General features: G+C 40.0%; 2 protein-coding genes across 2 annotated transcripts; both read left to right on the top strand.

Moving 5' to 3' along the window:
• The first annotated feature begins 637 nt into the window (after window positions 1-637).
• Window positions 638-3,570, top strand: LOC137139800 (transcription factor Spi-B). The gene is made up of 6 exons (XM_067527554.1): window positions 638-840; window positions 1,035-1,069; window positions 1,868-2,081; window positions 2,189-2,307; window positions 2,417-2,573; window positions 2,810-3,570. The coding sequence occupies exons 2-6, from the start codon at window positions 1,049-1,051 to the stop codon at window positions 3,106-3,108; spliced, it is 810 nt and encodes a 269-aa protein (XP_067383655.1). The 5' UTR covers window positions 638-840; window positions 1,035-1,048; the 3' UTR covers window positions 3,109-3,570.
• Window positions 3,571-4,528: 958 nt separating this feature from the next.
• LOC137139799 (adenosine receptor A3-like) lies at window positions 4,529-6,009 on the top strand. The gene is made up of 3 exons (XM_067527553.1): window positions 4,529-4,866; window positions 4,974-5,437; window positions 5,588-6,009. Exons 1-3 carry the CDS (start codon window positions 4,529-4,531, stop codon window positions 5,827-5,829), a joined length of 1,044 nt encoding a protein of 347 aa, XP_067383654.1. The 3' UTR covers window positions 5,830-6,009.
• The last annotated feature ends 16,268 nt before the right edge of the window (window positions 6,010-22,277 follow it).

Genomic DNA, 22,277 nt, shown 5'->3' on the forward strand with positions numbered 1-22,277 from the left:
AACATTTATTTAACACTTTTAATGTAAGTGTAATGTATTTAATATGTAAATGTTAAAAAGTTTGTCGTCAACCACAAATGTTATATAATTATCTTGATGGGTTAAATTATAGTTGTTGAATACTGAATAGTGTTTTGCTACCATAAACACAAACAAATCGTCATTAAGTTATACTTTTGCCAGGTGTTAAACACCAATATAATATACAGAAACCTTCCCCACACACGAAAATCTCTATGGTAAATTAATATGAGAATGTCTAGATTAAAACAGTATTGTTTTTATTATTTACATCCATCTAGTTCTATCCACACACAGTACATAGGAGTACACATATCTACCATATCTTTTTCCATTCCTTCCCTGTCCCATCTTTCCCACTGCTTGACTTTTATGCAAAAGTGTTTCATGTTTGATTTCAACACCAAAGTAAAGTCAAAATGAGTCTTGTCCATAGTGCTGGACCTCTGCTGTGGCACATGTGATGATAAGAAACCACGGATACACCACAGGTTTTGACTCACGTGAAATAACACTCTGCAAGTTTCGCCTAAACTTGCAGAAACTTTGCCTAAACTCCTGTTACTGAACAAATGTATGTGTTTCTGTAACAATCAGAGAGATGGAGGCAGTAAAGATCAGTAAAAAAACAAACAAAAAAAAACAATAGCTACACATTTTAAACCACTCCCACTCAGGGGTTTGGCCATGAGGTTTGCAAGGGCTACATAAGTGGGGTGAGCATCCAGGTGAAGAATCATACAGGTGAGCTTTCAAACTCACATTTCTCCACCCTCTACTGCCTGAGGATACTACCTGTCAGACACAGGACTTAACAAGGTACGGCAATCCTCCTCCTCATGGTTATTCATTCACATTCTGGTTAGGTTTGTTGTTATGTTCCTGTCATTGTATGACTTTCCATCATCCTCAGATAAATTAGAGAAGTAGAAAGAAAATAGCTTCTTTCATTTCTCTGTTGTAAATTATGTGCTTTGATTCTGATCTTTTACGAGCATGTTATTTAATTCCAGATTGTCCCTGGAGGATGTTGGCAGAAATGGAGACGGTAAGTCTCTGATATTTTTTAAAATAATTATTTAAAGTTTTTCTCATATATTTGAGTCACACCTCAAATACCAAAGAGAAGTGCTTATATTTTTAAACCTGGGTGTTGCAGTAATGTCCTGTAGCATTATTTCAACTGTAACCTATGGGTATAGGCTAAGGGTATAAAGTTATTTGTAAAAGCATCCAAACCACACAACACTGTTACCTGATTGTTACCTGTGTGGGTAAAAACACTTGCATACATTTGCCAGTCAAACTAAAATACACATGGTCACAGTGTTTTCACCTGGCTCATTTCCAAAACAAAAACACAACAACACTCTTAAATTTCATACAGTTGCACTGCTGCAGGTACAAATCATTAGTGTGTGTTGTCTTTAAAGAACTATTTTGTAGTCAATGGGTAAAATTATTGATAATACAAGAATAATCTGTTTAATATTATTTAAGACAAAAAAAACAAACAAAAAAAAAACAATGAGGAAAACGAAGTGGAAGCTTATTTAAAAGTAATGAATGAGTGCATCCCTGATCTTTACATCTCTGATCAAAATTATGCGCTGTATGGTGCATCACAGCGCCAATGGCGTACCATAACAAGACAACGTTTGGTCATGAAATGAAAGAGCAGGTGTGTGGTCTGATAGGAACAACACTTCAGGCTATGACTGACAAGAGATAAACCAACCATCATGCAAAATGTTTCTCACTGCATGCATTATACAACAAACATGCCAAGGTCTAAACTGAGTGTATATGACTTCTGAAACTCGCTTTACTGCTCTGTGTCTCTTAGATATCTTATGTGAATGAGATCAGACTGAGTGGAGGTCGGGGGGCCTGGAGTGGAGTCGCTCCCTCCTCCTGCCCCGAGGTGGATCTGGAGGTTATTGAGGAGTATCTGCAAGAGCATTCACTGGAGGTCCAACCTGCACACATACCTGCATCACCTCCGACCACAGTGGGACAACCAATACACACACACTCACGACAGAGCACCAGGATTATAGGTCAGTATGATGATGTCAATGATGAGTGAAGAGTGACAATAGTGATGATGTAGGTGTATGTTTGTTTGGCTTTTATTTGACTGTATCTTTTGCCTTTTTCTGTATAGAGAATAGCTGGTCAGGTCAGCATGCATATGAGTGGCACTGTGGCTCCCACACTCCAAGTGAGGAGTATGAAGCGCATGCGCCCCCTTCAGCGTGGCCTAGTCCCCATGACAACCAATGGGTCAGTTAAAGGACTTTGATCCTGTTGAGGTTTAATTAGCTAACACTTCTTTCTATGTGTGTATCTATGAATTCAGACTAACAGGACAAATTTGATTGGATTTATTCAGGACCACATTGGCTATTCCTGTGAGACACCTGCATACATCGACTCAGACTCCCAGTCCAGCAGCTCCCAGTATCAGGAATACCAAGATTCACCATCACCATTATCTGACAGAGGAGGCAGGGAGGACAGACACTCACTACCTCTTGTCCCATTGTCAGGTATAAATACATAAAAATACACACACAAACACAGAATCACACACACACATTTACATATGCTTCTGAGGACCGACGCCCCCAGCAGTCCTTTATTTCAACAAATTAACAAACACCAATCTTCTATGTATTTAGTGTGAAGCCTTCTGCTTTGGGAAAAAACATGCATTTTCACACAAATACATGTATGAATCACTGTCAGCTCATATTTCTATTTACATCCCCTTCCTCCTTGGTAGGAAAGAGGAAGGAGCGATTGTTCCAGTTCCTGTTTGAGATGCTTCAAACACCATCGATGCGGAACTGCATCTGGTGGGTCCATTCCTCCTCAGGCACCTTTCAGTTCTCCTCCCAAAACAAAGAGCGTCTGGCGCAGCTTTGGGGACGACGTAAGGGAAATCGCAAGACCATGACCTACCAGAAGATGGCACGAGCACTAAGGAACTACTCCCGCACCGGCGAGATTCAGAAAGTGAAGCGAAAGCTCACCTATCGATTTGATGAGAAGACCCTGAGAGGGTTACAGGGAGACTCTTAATACATTGTAGGAAGCATGATGTCACATGTATAGAAGCATAGAAAAAGAACAAGCACAATGGATGTTTAGGCAGAATTATGGATGTCCATTAATGTCCTTTCTGCTGTTTCTAATTCTATGTCCTGTGGAAACAAATGAATACTGAGTATTTTAAAAGCCAGAAGAATCATTGTAGGTCAGAGTTTCCATGCATACAGAAGTATATTAGAGTTGGTACTTTTGATGTGTGAAGTTGGCGTTGACGTTGAAAACTGTCTAAATCTCAAAGGTTGTTGCATGGTATCTACTTTATAAGTAGAACTAAAATCTTTCTCAAAGTAAAAATTGTGAATTTTGTTTTTTAACAATTGTGTATTCCAGATATATGGTAGATGGAAGAGCTTGATAAAATATGGTTGTTTTAACGTGATCTGTTTATGTTAAATTATCTTTTTTAACCTTAAATAAATCGGGATTACCTGATGTATTTTGTCTGTCTCCTCATATGAACAAATACATACTGTCTGTTCAATATCAGTCAGGCAAACACAGATGTGCCTATAAACTGAAGCAAAGACACACACACACACACACACACACACACACACACACACACACAGACAGACACTCATAGCCAAAACTGTATGCAAAGTAAGTATGCATTGGAGAGCAGCCAGTACAAACAGACTTGTTAATCAGTAACATTTAAAAAGTCCCCTCACACGCAGGAATAGAACACACACACGCTGAACACATTTGAGTGTGATATTTATTTTCTGAGGTGACCAAAGTAAATAAATGTAATGTTCAATCATATGATATGTACTGTAAATATCATGAAAATCAAATGATTAGTGCAAATGCTGGTTATAATAAAAATCTTTATACAGTTATAAAATGAATATAGCTCTTTAGATTTAACACTTTGGATAAGACCATTTTGCATAATTTCTTTTTTCATTCGATACAAACATTTTACTATTTCTGAATGTAGGTTTCATATTCAGTACTTTTAAGTTGTTGTATATCTAATTTATCTTTGCTAAAAAAAAAAAATTACCAGCAATTCCAAGTGCACCTGTGTGAAAAATGCTGGCAAGTCATCTCCACTAAGGCTGCTGAGGTACATTTATTAGTGGGAAAAGTTTTTATTTTCCACTCACTGATGAAATACAGATGCCGTCTCTATGGACTGCACGCCTTTTATTGAGTGCACAGAGCGCATGAATGTTAGCATATAAATAGCAACTCCTTAATGCTTTCTTGGTGTTTCACAGTTGAGCTCTGACAGTAGCAATGGACTATCTGAACAGCAAACTCTGGATTATGTAGGATTTTTTTCTTGCTGTGATATTCATCTCACGTGTCCACAGCCTGCAAGGACATTTCTTTTATTAAGCTTCATAGCGTCTCTGTATTTCCCTGCTCTCCATCTTAAGTGATGGCTGAATGGAGCTGGATAGTATACACAGTACTAGAAGCGCTGATTGCTGTGGCCTGTTGCCTTGGTAATGTGTTGGTGGTGAGTGCAGTATGTGTTGGTATCCGGGATTCCCTTCAGGAGCCAACCTTCTGCTTCTTGGTTTCCTTGGCAGTGGCTGACTTCCTTGTGGGTGTGGCTGCTGTGCCTCTGGCTGTACTATTGGATGGATGGGTGAGCCTGCCCCCTGTCTTGTGCCTGCTTCTCAGCTGTGTTGTGCTTGTGCTGACACAGGCCTCTGTGCTGTCATTGCTTGCTATTGCAGTTGACAGATACCTGCGTTTACATACACCACTCAGGTGAGTTAAGCATTCTGAATCACTGCTTAGGTGAAGAGCTACATAGTTAACTTGCTTTCCTGATTTTTTTCTTTTTTCTGTCCCTTCTGTTTTATGTTTGCTCCCAGATACAAAGCCCTGGCCACACAGAAGCACACATGGTTGGCCGTGTCTTTGTGCTGGTTAGTTTCCTGTCTACTGGGGTTCACTCCTTTGTTTGGCTGGAACAACAACTCCTGTCTACTATCTGACTTCACCAATACATCTTCCTCTTCCACCATCACCCTTCCATGTACCTTCCTCTCTGTCATCTCGCTCCCCTTTATGGTCTACTTTAACTTCCTAGGAAGTATCATGGCTCCCCTGCTGGTCATGCTGCTTCTCTATGCTCGAATCTTTTGGAGCCTGCAGGGTCGTCTAAAAAAGAGCTGTCCCCAGGCCCAGGCCTCTCTGCTCAGAGAGAAGCGGTTGGCCTGCTCCCTGGCTCTAGTCCTCATTTTGTTTACCATCTGCTGGATTCCACTGCACCTGATGAACTGCCTGCTGCTGTTTTACGGCCCTCAAGCCGTCACACAGGGAACCCTTTATACAGGCATGTGTCACATTTTTGGGTTTCCATATTTAGAGGTTTGGTTGCACAGGTCCTTTTTGTTCAGATCTCATTGTTGTAATTGAAATAATTGAATTAAGATATTGTGTAATCATAATACTTACCGAAAAAAAAAAACTTTTTTTTTTACAGGTATTTTGCTTTCTCATGCTAACTCAGCTGTCAACCCAGTTGTCTATGCCTACCGCATCCCAAAGATCCAGCAGGCCTACAGTCAAGTATGGAGCCGCTTCTCCATGAGGCTAAACTGTTGCCACAGGGAGAAGCAAATCAATAACAGGCAGCCAAGCCAATCACACAGAGATGTGCAGATCAGGAGGGAAGACCACACCCCTAGCAAAGAACCACAAGGTCATCAAGTTCAGTATGTTTGAGATTTCAGTTCACGGAACTTCCTCAGGAGGTTTTTACCCACTCACACTAGAAAGTCTGGGTCCAACAATCATTTAAGGCATTATTACAGAAAACAATGCAGGTTGTCAATGATTGTTTGAATCTGTAAATTCCTTACTTGTACTGCCTGGTTTGAATAAAACCCTCTATGCTCCAGTCCACCATGGCCTACCCCTGGTTTTCACCTCTTCCTGTATTCTAGTTAAAGCTATCTCTTGTGCCTCCACTAGGGGGTGATCCACACTAACAAACTCAAAAGCAACTGTTGTACACATACTATAAAATAATCAGAACACAGTAGGACTTAATTCACTGATTTTTAGACACCTGATTTTGAGATAAATATAACTTTATTAGTATGTACATATATTTAAGCAAGCCATGTAAAACTTTGAATCAATTCCGGACTAATCCTTCAAGTGTGTACTTAATCTTTTTCTGATATCTAAGAATAAATGTGACACTTTGCCATAACCATGTGTTAAATATTCACAAGTGTTCACGGAGCTCCTCACGGAAGGCAATAGACTGTATAGTTATCACCTGAGCAGGGTGCAATCCCACCCACCAAACTATACAACCTACTACCTCACCCTGACAGAGTCCAAATCAAACACACCACATGTTCACCTGTCTGAGAACACGGAGCCTAATTTACATACTCTAGCAAGAAAAAGTCCTTGTCACAGTGATTTATGTTAATTTGCTGCATATCGTGAGCTTTGATTGGACAGCACGATTGGCTGGAGATGACAGGCGAGTGGCTGACTCAGCTGTCTCCTTGGGAAAGACAGTAGATTGTATAGTTATCTCAAAAAGAGGTCATGCAACCCCACAACTATTCAATCTACTACCTCAGCCCCAAGGACAGCATCCACGCTGCTTCAGCATCAATGATCCTCAAAAGGTAAAACTCCTGCAATGGCACAAACAAAAGAGACAGGGGTTATCTTAAATAACTACTCTTTTCAGGAAAAAATCATGCAGGATTAAACTTGATAGGAGTGTCCCTTAGAATGTGTGCACATTTGTAACATTTTCAATTAATGTGTTCCAAATCAGTCCCTTTTGTTTTAATCAGTTCCTGGACACAGTTCAAAATCCCGACTTGTGGTGAATGGAAAACTGCTTGTGCTTCAAGACAACAAGTCTCCACTGGCACGATTTAGATAAACATTTATCATTTTTTAACAAAAGAAGACCCTCAGAGATTTTGCATGTTGGTTCATCCTCACCGATCAACCGAGCTTTGTAGTTGCAGAGCGGAATGTCTTTAAGAAATCTGTTGCATTAAAATAAATCAAAGACAAATAATTTAATGCTAAGCAGACATCGGAAAGTGAGCACTAATGTGTGAAATGCCAACAAACAACTCACTGGCTTCCTGAGACTCTGGCATGTGATCGAAAAAGAAAAAAAAAAAGAGCTGCTCGAATCTGTGCCAGGAATTCGTTTCCGTTTTTGCCAAAAACTGAGCTCAATCCAGTGGGCTATCCCCATGTAGGCTGGCTGCTGCTTCTCAGACGGAGGTAGACACACAGATGCCTGCAAATATGGCTCCCACCAGCTGCCTCTGATTGAATACAAGCTGGGATTCTGCCCCCCAAAACACAACAAGGAAACACAAAATGGCGTCTCGCACATCGGCCATTTTAGGTCTGCCCATAAAAACTAAAAGGTCTACCGTTCAGGTTTTTATTTCCCGACCCCGCTGTCTCATGATGAAGAAAGAGTTGCTGTTCTATTGAGAGCGATAGATGATCAATCTAGTGCCAAGCACTGAGACGAAGCCAACAGACCCAGACGACACAATCTATCACGGGTACTGACTAAGAGAGTAACTCTAACATTTCTTATCAGACAGCTGCAAAGTTCACAGAGAAAATACATTATCACATACAGCATGCCCATGTCCCAGCGATTTTCCTGTTAACATTTCAGCTTTGGGCCAATCAAAAGTCACTAACTATAGCAGTGTCAGTGTTTTGGTGTCTTCAACCTTTTTTGTTTACACTATGAAATAGACTTATCCTTAAACTACTAACTGGTAAACTCTAGGGGGTAAAGGTTGGGATGGGCAAGTAGGTTGACATGGCAGAAACTGAAGGGTTAATGAGTGCCAGACTAAATGCCAGACCTGGGCCTCAGATAGACAGAGAAGAGGTTAGGAGGTACACTACTTGCATAAATTAGCATACAGCCACAACCCCTGAGGCTTGGTCCAGACAAGCCGATAGTTAGCATGCAGTAGGCCCTGCTAGACTGATTACAGAAGACCAGACAGACAGAAGGGGCTGGGGGGGGGGGGGGGGGGGGGGGGGGGGGTGTTGGCATGATGCCCAACACCATGCCAGGGACAGATCTATGAGCTCTGTTTCGTCGCCAAGAAACATCCCCTGACTGGGGCTGTATTTGGAGGACAAGGGGGAACAGACTAATAGTGATATGACACAGTGTACTGGGGTAAAATGGTCACATTAATGACAATTCAACAAAACATCTGAGCAAAGCATTACATTTCCAAAAAAATTATAATAATCATTAATGCTTGTGGGAAATTATGGGCTTCTGGGTTAATTGCAAAAATTGGTGTCCCATTCCCTGTACAACTGCTGACTGTTTTGGAAACACTCGGTCAGTCATGTGAGCTCGACTGGGCGCTCTTGTCTGTGGTCATGGACTTTGTCTATGGCACATAAAAGGGGCACACATGGCTCATCTGGAGCAATCATTTTCTCTGTCAGCAGCTCCAAAATAAATGTGCCTCAAGTCTCTGGAGCAGCCGAGAGGATCTTGAAGAAAAGCGAGGGTAGAAATGAGGCCTATTGAGTTAATGTTGTGCCTATCAGACAGTCTGTCTGTGCATCTGTCACAGCAGAATTATGTTTAAACGCTAGTAAATTCACATTAGCTGTATTCTGCGTAAGCCAAGAAACACGGACCTTGTCCTCTCTTGCCCTCTGATAACACTGCTCTGCTGTGACCAACCAGGATGTGTTTTTCTGGAGACAATTTCCTCCTCTCATTTGTTAATCTTTCTTTGGGTGACAGTTACATGAGTTTCTTTTGGGTTTCCCAAAACGTTCTGTCAGTTGTAGCACAGGGTAATTTTATCTTTTATCTTAACAGATGTTTTACATTTTATTCTGTTTAAAATATTAACATCAAATCCACCCATTCATCTATTATCTATACTGTCTCTTTTAAATAAAGTTATTTTTATAGAACTACAATTTTAAAAAAGGAAAGGCTTTTTTAAGAAGATTAAAATGAAACCTAGAAATAAACACTTGTGTTGGGGAAACTAGCTAATAATTCAGTTCTTTTGTGGATTCGTTTGAAATAAAAAATCAAAACAGCTGTTAAACTGACTACTGTGTTAATTGAACAGGTTTTACGAACTTCCATCAACATACATTTGCTGTATTACCAAAAACCACCTGAAAAAGTCAGAAAAAGGTCATGCTGCATTATTTAAAAGCTTACACAAACAACTGAAAGCCACGTTAAAGTTAATTTGAAATACATCTTGGAAACAAAAAGGTTTTTTGGCCTTACATCTTATTTATTCCTTAACCAATGCAAATGATGTAAACACATTAATTAGCAAATTCCCAAACACACTCAGAATTTGAGCAGATTTTCACAGGAAGCAAAGGCAGGAAAATACCTATTGGATTTCCTGGTCTCTAGCTCCGTGAGACGGAATGAATGCTTGGCACAGTCACAACGGAGGGGGCACCAGACGATTGGTACAGGTTATTGTGCGTTTCTCTCGCTCTTTCTTTCTCTCTTTCTCTCTCTCTCAGAGCTTTGTGCCAAGAATGGGCAGTGTCTGTGTGCCAGGCAGAATTTCAATGAGGGAGGGAGGGAGGAAGGAGGTGGCGATGGTGGGCAAAGAGGAGGAGAAGTGGGGGAGTTGGACTTGGCACAGGAAGTATGCCACACAATAAATGGCAGGATGAAGAATTCCCACAGTAAAAAAGCTAAACAAATGTCTTACTCGTGTCCAGTCTTACTCCAGAGGAAAATTGTGTCCAGGCATCTGGCAGATCTGAGACAGAGGTTATTTTATGATACCTGCTTTTTCATCTCCCCCCCTCCCTAAAGAATGCCGGATTCCTACATTAAAAGACGAAGGAAGGGAGAACTGAGCTTCTTCCGCGCCCACTTGGCACAGTGCCCGCTCTGATGTTCTGCATATCCTCATTAAGCAGCCACAAACACACAGGGCTAATGCTCACATGTATAGATATACACAGATATTCGCTGCCATATGCATGTACTTACATACAACTGCACAGTGGCAGATGCAACACAGCACAGTTGCTTGACCCGTGTACATGGAAGAAGCTCAGCCTATCCGATTCCGATTTACACAATGCTAATTAAAAGAAAATACTTCTAGTCTTTTGCCATCAACTTCTCAGTTTTAAGAGATAGCAGGCTGCGCACACAAATGTTGGACTCATAGGCATAAGAGCTAGGTAAACATGTTGGGCAACGTGTTTGATGAAACGATAGTATGACCGAGATAAGGCAGGATTATAAGGAAGCCATTGTGTTGACTATCACAATGTCTAACAATCATTTTAATCACAGAATTACATGCAGATCTTGAGCTAAGGTGAATAACCATATGCATGCATTAAATCCACATTTATAAATGCCAATTTTTAGATTTACACTATGTCATCTCAGGCCATTTGTAACAATAGCTGTGCGTTTTTAATAAATGTGCATGAATTGATTCCATCAAAACAATGAGGGTTATTGGTTGACAGAAAGACCATTTTATTACTTGTCTATAAGGTATAAGGTTATATTAGGTGTCTTTCCTCTGTCATCTACTCTCTCTGTCCCATCTCCTCTTTTCCAATTGTCTACAGTTTTGCTAATGCCCTGATGAGATGTTTCGTTACTATGGTTACAAATGTTTCTGATAGCTCAAATCCCTCGTCTGGCATGTTGCTACACGCCCACATGTTATACATTCACTAATGCCACACGGAACAGGCCATACGCACATGCACATGCATACATTCTAATTTACAGCATATAGAGATATGCCCTTTCAAAGAGGGTGTGCGTGCATATTTGTGTGTATGTACAGTATACAAAGTATGTGTGCAAAGGTGCAAAGTGGTGTATGTCAGGTCGAAACAGCTGCAGTTTCCTGCATAAGAAGAGAAACTTCCTGTTGCTTCGCTGTAAACCACAGCCGGTCAGCCAAGATATCAACCAATCAGCTAAGCTGAGGCTGAATGCAGGAAGTTAGCCTGACTGCCTCTAGGAGAAAAACTCAGAAACATTATGAGGCAACACGATAAGTTCATCTGAGGATAAGAGAGAGGGCGGGGAAAGAGCTCTCCCACTCCTACCTCTCTTTCTGTCTCTGTAACCCTTGTTCTCTCTATTTTTCTACAGCTTCTTCTTTCTTATTTTCCCATCATTACTCCCATGTCTATATACAAAAAAAAGGTCTTAGTTAGTTTTTTTAATAAAGTAATTTGCAGCTTAATGCCAAAGCTGAGCGATTTAAAAGAACAGAAGCTGATCCGGATGAACTGGGAGTAGTTTGACCACGAATTGTGAGGGGTATGTTGAAAGGGTCTGCCCTTAGTCACTGTTTCTTAAACACGTGGCATGAAGGCGCCATTTTAACAACAACCCCTATTTGGATCAAGATACAGTACTGACAATAAGCATTCCTGGTAGATGCATACTTGTCAGTCACTATTATCAGTATTTGCCCTTTATATGTAAGATAAACAAATTGATCCAATGGAGGTCAATATATATTCTAATTCTACGAGTGAAACATTGATATTTTGTTTTAGTTCTATGGTATTCAAGGCCTGAAACATGTGGGTACAATAATAAGTCCAGCGTAATAAGAATAATTGGATAATTTTGTTGCAAGTAACTAAGATAAACATCAAATAAATGCTATCGTTAGCATTTTTTTTTAACGACAGTTCACTTTAGTGATAAACCAGCAGCAGCTTTAGTGAAAAAAACAATTTTTGTTTTAACAGTCTTTCCCTTACAGCGCTGTGAATTGTTTGAACTTGGTTTCACTTCTGCCGAGTTTTCACCTGAAGTGTAAAGTATCATACACAGTAGTCTATGATGCAGTGTGTGTCAGGACAAACATTGCAGTTGCCGTCTTGTAACAATCTGTCACACCTCTAGATTTCAGAAAGATAAAATGCACAAACAAACGTTCTTGTGAAACAACTGCCACATAGACAAGTTTTTATAGTGTTAGAAAGTGCGAAGAGTCCCTGAAGGGAATGAGAAGCAGAGTAAACAGAGCCTTCGTATTATCTATCATAACAGCTCTGGATGATAAGAGACCTGCCAAGCGTCTCACTTGTCCTGTGGGTGCAGCTTTTCAACACTGGTCTGGAGCTAAACTTATACTTATATGAACACAACAGCTCTCTGGCTCAGTTGACCCTCTGAGATCAGACAGTAATCAAGGAGGCCTGGCCTTCCTCCTGCCAGTTTACAAAGAGACACCTGTTCAGTACAGAAAGCCACAGAAATACTGTTTACCACTCTGTCAGAGGCTGAGATCCTAGAGCTGGGAGAGGAGAGGAAGAGGGGGACCGAGAAAGACAGAAAGAGATGAGGGAAGCAGGACAAAGAAGATGGTCAGCAGGAAGTCGAGGAGTCCCGGAGAGCACTAAAAAGTTTCTCCTGTTATGTCCACCGAGCCAAAATGGCGGTGAGCGGAGTGCGGCGTGGCACCCGACGACGAAAGGCACATTTACAGGAGGGAGATCATGATGAAGGACAGAGAAGAGAGCGAGAAGAACTGGAGGAGAAAGATTATAGTATAAAAAGACAAGGAAATTGTGTCGCATGATAAAAAAGGAAAATACCTGGAGTCTGTATGTGAACGGCGGGCTGGGCCGAAGGACTGGAGGAGAAGAGGGCCGTGATGGCGGGAAGAAGGGAAAAGAGAGGAGTAGAGCACACCCTCTGGGAGCTACACCCCCTTCCCACAATCCCCTCCTACTGGCGTGAGTGCGTCTGTCCGCACACTGGGTGACAGAGACGTCTGCTCACACACAGCTCTATAACAGACACACAAAACACACACAAGCCACAGTATCGAACACACTGTCCACAACAAAAAGAGAAATGCTTAGACTCACAACAGACTCACATTACTTGCGGTCGCATATGACCAAAACGGAGACAAATTAGCAAACAAAGACACACAGGACAGTTCAAAACACAAACATACACATTATCAATTCGCCAGCTTTTGGATCACCCTCTGCTCTGCCCTGTGCTGTGTTTGCCTCGGTCCGCCTGCCCACTTTGGCACTGCTGCCAAGAGGGAAGGAGAGAAAAAGGAGGGGAGGAGGGGGGTGTAGATACAGAGAAAGAGGAAGGGAGGGACACGCTGTAGCAAGAGAGGGGGGACAGAAAGAGGAGGAGTCAGAGAAAAAGAGTTCGGAAAGAGAGTGAGACAGAGACAAGAAGGAGAAGAATCGTAAACTATCGTGAGCAGAGACGGTAACAAAAGAGTGGGACACCAGCGGGGAACATTCTGACAATTTGTTAATCATCTAACATCCAAAACACACCTCTCGCCTTGTACTTATACCATCCTGCAGCAACAGACAGATGGTGAGAGACACAAGTAGATCCTAGCACTTCTTCCATATTGTTCCATCTCGCATTTTTACAATCAATAGACCATAAAAAAACCAAACAAAAATAAACTAAACTGGCTTGAAAATTAAACTGTACATTTGTTGTTACAGTCTCCATGCAGACTTACTGTCTTTTTTTCTGCACCTTAATTCTACCTGCTTTTCTCTGCATCTCTCTCCATCCTTCTTTCAATTCGTCCTCTCCCTCCATCGGGAATAACATCAGTCCCCCTCAATGGGGGTGGTTTGAGGGAATTCAGCTAAATGAATCAATGAGCGAGGAGGGTGGATATTTCAGAAAAATTCATTTTTTTCAGCCATTGGCATCCTTCCCAGGTCTCCCTTTGCTGTCTCACACCAGCAAGAGTTGAACACCAATGCAGATGAGTGAGCTGTCGCTTCTAGATGACCTCAATCATTAGGAAAGAAAACATAATTTCATCTGTTCATAAATGGCCGAACATTTCTATAGACCAATACAGACCAATCCCTGGCATTTGAGCGGGTATCCCAAACAGTGCCAACCAATCACAGTTCATATCTGAGCTGATGTCACTTTGAAAATTGTGGGTGTAGTTCTAAAAAAAAAAAAAGAAACAGGAGTAATTTTTCACCATTTAACTAAAACATAAAGAAAAAACAAAGCTTGTTCTGTCTGCAGCAAAAGAAACAGCTCAATTCCTGTTGCAGCAGCTGTAATACCTGAGTTATTAAGTCCTCAAACTGACCAAACACACAATCTCACACACACATTTTGGAAGGGTTCTTCCACTCCTCAAACACTCATAGCAGAGACAAAACAGACCCCAGTAGTCCAGCTTCTCTGTTTAAACTCCACAAGTCTTGTCTCGAACACAGAAAAATAGAGACACACATATACACACACACGCACACATACATATTTATACTGTACACAGGCACACACAGACACACGTGTGGTGCAAACAATTCGGTTCTTCCATGGAGGCTCAGATTCAGCCAGCAGATTGGACAGCCCCTCAAGCTTACGTCACGTCTCCTTTGTTGTTTATGAATTTATTTCTCTCCTCAGTTGAACTCTCTGAACCCAAAGTCCCCCCCCCTCCTCCAGCCCTACACTTATCCCTTGCCAATGAAGACGAGCAAATACAATATTGCTTTAACAAAGAATAAGATAAGAAAAAGAAACAAAAAGACAGAGATGATAAATACAAGTAGAGAGAGAGAAAAGAGCCGAGTTGTCTCTCACTTTTTGTTTTCCTCCTTTTCTTCTTCGATCGCTGCCCGTGTCTCTTCCTGCTTGGCTTGTAAAAGTTTCAGCTGCATAGTGGCCCAGCCTCTTTTGGCAGCTGTCCAACTCTTGACTCTTCTGTCCCCTTGCAAGAGAGAAAAGGAGGGGAGGACAAATATAGTCACAGCTAGAGCGTACTGTACTGTACTGTTTTAAAGACAGACTTCATACTGGCTCACACAGGAAGAGAGCAGTTAGTTTTCATACAACGCTATTGAGTCGGTGAGTTTGAATTAAGCATCAAGCTGTGGATAATATGTCAAATCCAAGCTAATCATTTAGTCAATTCTCATGAGTGTTAAAAGTCACAGTTGGGAGGTTAGTCTGAGTGTCACAGCTGAATCTGATAAAAGTGAGTTTTTGTGCCCACACCTAGGTCACACAAGGACACACTGATTTTGGTAGCTATAGAGATATATGTCGAATGTATTATTCAAAACAACAAATATTTACATTACTTAACTTAATAATACAACTTACATGCACACACATGCACATAAAGACGAAGATATGCTGTTGCTGATTTACTGGCATACTGTCATTTTGAGATGGTTAATAAAGTGTCCTAATCAGTTATTTTCCCTAAACTGTCTTTTTCAATATACCCGCCATACAATGTTACTTATTACAACATAATCTTTTAAAAGAGTAAATAATTAATGCTTCTCATTGTAATTTCTTACTTATCTATAAAGTAATGCTACAACGATTAATATCTCCATTGCACATTAAACTTCTGTTCCTACGTGCAGTCTTTATAGATACAGTAATTATCCAATTTGTTATTATAAGCTAATGCTACAATAATGCAAGACCCCCCACAGAAGTATTATGTTGTAAAATTGTATGAAACACAATTGGCTTTAATAACCTAATCACAAAGTTATTATAGGCTATTGATTAAATATAAAAATGTCAAATATTCTGAGTAAGTAATGTTATAGCTTATTAGCACATAAATGTAATTTAAATATAAATCTGTTTATGATGATTACTGACATACCATTTTTAAAAACTGAAATATGTCTCTAAATAGTGTAAAAACCTTCATATAAAGTAAGCTATCCTAGTAGCTAAAAACTACTAGCACTAGCTAAAAGCTACAGGCTTATCCAGTTTATAGAATATTCTAAGAAAACTTTTTACTTCAAATGCAAAATCCCTCAAGCAAACATTTAACAGAGCTAAAGTGTCTGCGCCTGTCTGAAGCTATGTGGCACTGAAGGCACAGCCTTGTATAACCTGTCAAAAGTGGAAAGTTCATGTAATAAAGTCTATAAATGTTGTTGTTGTTGTTTTTGTCCAGATCTCCTGCGTCCCTTTCCCAACACTTAATTGAACATTAGACTGAAAAGTCAAGATGTTGCTGACACAATCTGACAACTCAAGTTGTATTTTTGTTTGATTGTAAGTGATATCTACAACACCATATCTTAACTGTTAACAAACCCATTCACTATAACACTTACAGCATCAGAAATAGTAGGCTACTCTATAGAAAGTTAACCATCCCTGCCCTGTTGACTACCTGTACCAGGCGTGTTCGGTCAATCAGAAGGTGGAAGATACCATCTTAGATGAGGGTGGAGTTGGGAAGGACAAAGTGAAGGAGTGACTTCCTGCTTCTGACTGAAAGAACATACCTAATCCAGGTCATCAGTGGGGCAGAGTTAGTTGGAAGACAGTGAGTCGTGAGGCCCAGTGCTGGCAACCCCTGTCACAGATCGGCTAATTGTATACATTTTAGGATGATTCCACTTTCACAGGCTCTGGTTGGACGACCATCTTGTTCGATTTTCACTGTAGAAAGTTGAGGTGCCCCATCTAGTGGTCACCTTTAGTAAATGCAGTTTTGAGCCCTAAATAATTTCTCCCCTCTGACATCACTTTATGAAGAGGCATCGGAAAGAGTTTTAAAAGCGTATTAATGGCTCATTAGTTTGTATTTACTGTTTTCAGTCACTGATAACACGTTTTGACTTGCACTGTGTGAAATGTGTGGAGCAAACACTTTCCTTAAGAAGCTAATAGTACAAAAGCAAAAGGCATTTTAAGTGAACAAGTTCCAATTTTACACATAACCATGCTGGGATTAAATAAAATATTTTCACAATAAAATTGGTGTGTTTTTCTTTCAGTAATTGGAATTGGAATATAATTTATCAGCATCATTGCATCATTGCATCTCTTAATTTCTAAACTTTTCATACATTTTAAACATGACCCAGTGAACTGAGAAGGAAGGAAAAGACTACAGTTAACACAGACATATAGGAGTATGTCACCACTTTGGGCACGCTCCACTCTAATTTAGAGTGAGATAGAAGTGGAAACAATGGATAAGAAATAGAGATAAATGTTTTCATCATTTATCAAATATCCTTAACCAAGATAAAAAATTTAAAAAGCCACGCTTTTTGGATAAAATCCCCTTTTCATGAGCAGTAAAGACACTTGAAACTATGTGATCTCTACTGATGCCACAGACCTCACTGGCAAAGAGAAAGACCTTTGTACAGACAGGCTGAGCTTTAGACATGTCTGTACATGCATGTACATCAAAAAGAAAGCAGGGAAATTTGTAATCTGCAGTACAATATAGTTCACCCTCAGGTACATATTGTCATCACAGTAAATAAGGCGTCAATGACAGTTTAAATATCTTAATCTTTTATGGTTTTGCTCTTGGTGTTAACCCGTAAAATTACTTGTGTAAAACACAGATATGCGTGCGCGCGCATGTGAATTAACTAAAAGGGAAAGTGGCCCTTTATATTCTGAATCGTTTTCAATAACTTACAGGATTGTAAATGAAAACAAAAAAACTGCTTCTAAGAGGCTGCAAATGTTACTTATGCTTTTCATCAGTCACTTCCATGTCAATACTAGTCCCGTGATGATTAAGGTAATACTGCCCCCCAATGGCAACATGCAAGGATAGCCTCAGTTGAATAAGAGGTTACGGAGGTGACATATTTTTTGTTACATCTGATGTTTTTTCTTCATTCCCAAGCCGCCATGTCATCGCATTTTAATCAGAGTTTCACATCAAATCTCACTGATTCCAGCTGTTGAGAAGAAGTGTTTTTGTCTGCCCTTTGATATTTTAAAATAAAATCACTGTATTTTACTTGTATTGGCTACATAATCAGGGTCTTTTCCTCTAATGCGACAGTAATAGATGCCGTTGCATTGACAAGGGCTTATTGCTGATTGTAGATTGTTGTTTATTTGTTTAGTTTCACCATATTTTGTGAAACATTAAAGATGATTTCACCTATGTAGATTAGCTTTGTATGCATCTCGAGGTCATAAATCTGTTGCTTGCCCCCGATGAACCTCCCACTGGGTATTTAGTACAGTACTTTGTATATATGCAACATGTGAGCATGAATTTTTGATATAGAGGCTCTTTAAAAATGAACCACAGTAAAATGAATCTTCAGTGGTAGAGACCCAGCTGCCAACTTTGACCATTTCATAGTCTTTCTGGATTCTTCAACACATGTTTTCATAATTATCAATAAAAATTGCCCCTGTACCTGTCAACTGTTTAGCAGTTGAACGACCCACAAATGTATGGAGTAAATAGTATAAGGACTTACAAATGTAGGTACCAACATACAATTTTATATACTTACATTACAGGTGGGTGCTACCTTTGTTAAATGTGCCTCTCCTGATAATACTTCACATGTACTTAAGTAACTACAGTATTGCAGGCATTCGCCTTGCAATGTAGTAGTTTACTCTAAAGATCTGAATACTTCTACAACCACTGTCGGAGACAGGCAATGCTACCAGTGCAAATAGAAACATTTGTGCTAAAATGGCCGTATCATTGGAAGCTGTCCACTTGATCAGTCTAACTCAGCAAGTCTTCCATCCAAAGTAACTGTACACAGATTGAGGACTGTGAGTTTTGTCCTGCATCACAATAGAAGTGCATTAGGAAGGGATCCTCATTGCCAGTATGAACCGAGGGCGGAGATTGCAGCCAGCAAAACCTGTTGAAACGCTTAAATGGGCACCTGAGTATTGTTTTATAACAGACATCAAAAACGTGCACTTATGATAATTTACATGAGTATAAATAATCCCAAACTCCAAATTCTCCGTATCTAACAACAATCCACCATCACCACTCTTCCTCTCTCCCCCTGTTCTCCCACCGGGAGTCGGATGTCAGGGGAGGAGTTTGCGCTACAAAACACAAAACTTTTGCGTGCGTGCGTGCGTGCGTGTTTGATAACGCCACGCCTCTGTGCGTTTTCCTCCGCGCGTTGATTTCATACTTGGCATTCCGCCTTTTTTTCTGTCAAACGCGATTATTTTTGCGTGAAAATCCTCAGCATTTAGAACGGAAACCTGCCGTAAAGGACGAAAACACAGCGAGAGGAGTCTGTGCCTGTACGAGCGGAGCAGCAAAGCCATTGTACGGTGGGTGCGCGCTCACTTACTTCTTTGTTGTGTGCAGCAACTTTCATGCTGTTACAGCTGCTTCGCGTCGTGTGCCCCTGAAGTTTTGGGATATTTGACATATTTCGCATTTTCCCGCTGCCGCTTTGCTAAATCAGAGCCTCGTGTGTTTAGCGGGGAGTTCCTCCTTTGTGTGCCCGGCTACTACGCGTGTAATCGAGAACACTTTTTCAGTGTCGCTCGGAGTCAGTTTGGAGTTTGTTGAGGTATTATTAGCCCGCAAGCTAACGAGCTAGCATGCCAGCTCAAGTGTGTTAGCAGTGGTTTGTATGCAGTATATCCATCGAAAGATATTTAATAAAACATATATTTGTACTTTACATACTTTCTTACAAGTTTAAAAAAACAATCAGGCTCGGTCAAAGTTGAGATGGAGTTTTTTCCTCTTGGGACGAGAGGCAGATTTTGCCAACTCACACTTGGCTAAACGTCTTCCTACCGCTGACTGTGATTTGGTTTTTTTCCCTCTACAGGCTAACTATAGCAGATGGGATTCATTTCATGTCAGTGTAAAAGTTTCACCAGCATGTGAGACTGGTTTTTCGGGTTCAACAGAAGCTGCAGCAGAAATCACATCGAACTTCGTCTCCCGGACACAAATTCTCATTAGTTTAGGTTGATACACGAGCACTCAATGCTTGATCATTTGATGGGCAAAATCAAAGAGCTGTATTATTAGTAGCAGTAACTTTGGTAGTAGTCAGTGTGAAATCCATGATGTGCTTTAGTGACATCAAGCTTGAACTTTTAATGTCACTGCTGTTCCCACAGGAGCTGAAGGCAGCTCATAATGTGCATGTGTCCTGTCAGTGTTTGTTGAGCTCATAGCTTTATTTAGCTCCTCACTGCACCAAACACCTGCTCTTACAGCAAGTGGGAGCTATATTGAAAATGGCAGAGTTGCATGTGACTTCAGTGAAATATGTCCTAATTTTGCATCACCCTTACTCTGGAAAAGGATGAAGTCTGTGGGTCCCCAATTACCATTAGTTGCAAGGTTTCCCAAATCAGAGCCAACTTCGCTGTAACTTTACATTCATTCACTGGCCACTGGATTTTACATTTAGATATTAACTTTATTTGTTAGAGGTCATAGTTGGTTATAAAGTTGTATCGGTTTTATTTCTTTATGTTGACATGTGCCCACTGAATGTAATGTAGTGCAGTATTTAGTGTCAGTACGTTGTTGTGTATCAATTGCATCAGTGTTTGTTGATCACTGTGGTGAAGAATTATTTATTTATGTAATTATTTTATTTAATAAAATTATTATTTTATTAATTTTTTTACAACTGAGATTGTGCTATTGATTATGGTAACCATAAGGTAAAATAATCAAAAGGCATTTTCATACCGCTGAGAAGGACTTCTCACAGTAAAACTTTCAAAACACTCACATCTCCCCTCCGTTGAATATCAAAACATTCTTTTAGGCTTTTCTGCTTCCTAATTGCCTCAACAGGGCCTGTCTGATCTCTATGGCAACAGAATGGCTGTGTCAGCAGAGATTGAAACCTGGAAGGTCTTTAGCAGAGTTGCATCCAATAAGCCCACCACACCAGGGGAAGCTCAGTGACCACTCTGATCCTCTGTGGTTTTTCAGTGGCAGGGACCATGTTAGCCACACTCTGGAAAACTTTGCACACCGGGCAGCATCCATGTTGCACATGTGTTCCTGTGTTTTAGGAGACTTGGAATGTCCTCAACAATAACAATAGAATGGGCAGTTTCCTCGTGTGGCCCATGACTACAAGGTTACATGGTTTTCTGAAGTTTGCATGGCTCTTGTATTGTATTTCTAAAATGATAAGGTGGGGGGTAATGAATAATTAGCTTTTAGTCAGTTTCTATCATCTTCCATTTATAACCTTGATATTAAAAGTAAATGGCAATGTTTTCATTGTCTTTCATGTTTTCTGATTTTGCTTGTCACATCTTTAAATTGGGCTATTGATAAACCCTTACCCATGGAACCTACAAACAACTGCAGACAATTTCTTGGACATTTAGAGTCCAAAAAATCTGTCGCCATTCTAGGCAGTTAATCCTGGTCCAGTCTGTATCATCTAGATTAGTAACGCAAAGACCTGCTCTCGATTTATTTATTTTTATTTATTTATTTATTTAATTTTTGGTGGAACCCGCTGCCATTTGCATCACAACCCAATGCTCTATCACTGAGCCACCAGGCCTCCTAACACTATGCACTATAACAGTATGATTTTTCTCCTTTAGAATTTTCCATTTGCCAAAGTGGATCTTTTACTCTGTTTATATACAATCATCATCAATCAAACTCAACACATGTTAATATTGATTATGAGAAACAGTCATGAAATCCTTCATATAAGAAACTCGATTCTCAAAATTATTAATGCATTGATTAATAAACTAAGTTTATCTTTTGTTGTTTAGCTAATGGATAAATTTAAAAAAATTTAACCCCTCGAGAGAGAGATTATATTATGATATATATATATAAAAAATTACACACACACATATAGAAGGAGTTGATGGAAAAGTTTTGCCACAGAGGTAATTTGGTTGCATAATCCCTAAGTGAATTTAATTAATCTGTAAATGTTGAATTCATATTTACTATAATCTATATAACTGACAACAGATTTCCATTCCAAGTTAATTAAAAGTATAAACAAAATGATTCAGATTTCTAATTCAGAACTAGAGTTGGTAAGATCCATGTGGTAAGCAGTGCCTGTTGTTTACCAAAGTGTTTGAAGTTCTACCCAGAGAGTTTTTTTCATCAGACTTTTTTTTTCTTCGTGTCTGATTATTATTTTTTTTTTTTTTTTTTTTTTAGAAATTATGTTTTGCATACTCCAAGCAGTAGGGTTGTTAACGATTTAGCAAGCTAATGATTCGGTTGGATACAAGTTGCAGGATTATAATGGTTGAATGCACTCACAATACAGTTAGCAAAGTAAGAATGATAAGAAATTTAGTCCTTCTTGGGTGTGTAAATTAACCAATGAGTTTGATTTCCCTT

This window comes from Channa argus, chromosome 13 (genome assembly GCF_033026475.1).
Source record: "Channa argus isolate prfri chromosome 13, Channa argus male v1.0, whole genome shotgun sequence".
Lineage (NCBI taxonomy): Eukaryota > Metazoa > Chordata > Actinopteri > Anabantiformes > Channidae > Channa > Channa argus.

Excerpts from the sequence above, each read along its gene's own strand:
- LOC137139800 (XM_067527554.1), top strand. The coding sequence starts at position 1,049 with ATGTTGGCAGAAATGGAGACG. Across the intron at positions 1,070-1,867 it reads TGTTGGCAGAAATGGAGACG|ATATCTTATGTGAATGAGAT; the intron begins GTAAGTCTCTGA and ends TGTGTCTCTTAG. Across the intron at positions 2,574-2,809 it reads ACCTCTTGTCCCATTGTCAG|GAAAGAGGAAGGAGCGATTG; the intron begins GTATAAATACAT and ends CCTCCTTGGTAG.
- LOC137139799 (XM_067527553.1), top strand. The coding sequence starts at position 4,529 with ATGGCTGAATGGAGCTGGATAGTATACACAGTACTAGAAGCGCTGATT. Across the intron at positions 4,867-4,973 it reads CGTTTACATACACCACTCAG|ATACAAAGCCCTGGCCACAC; the intron begins GTGAGTTAAGCA and ends GTTTGCTCCCAG. Across the intron at positions 5,438-5,587 it reads ACAGGGAACCCTTTATACAG|GTATTTTGCTTTCTCATGCT; the intron begins GCATGTGTCACA and ends TTTTTTTTACAG.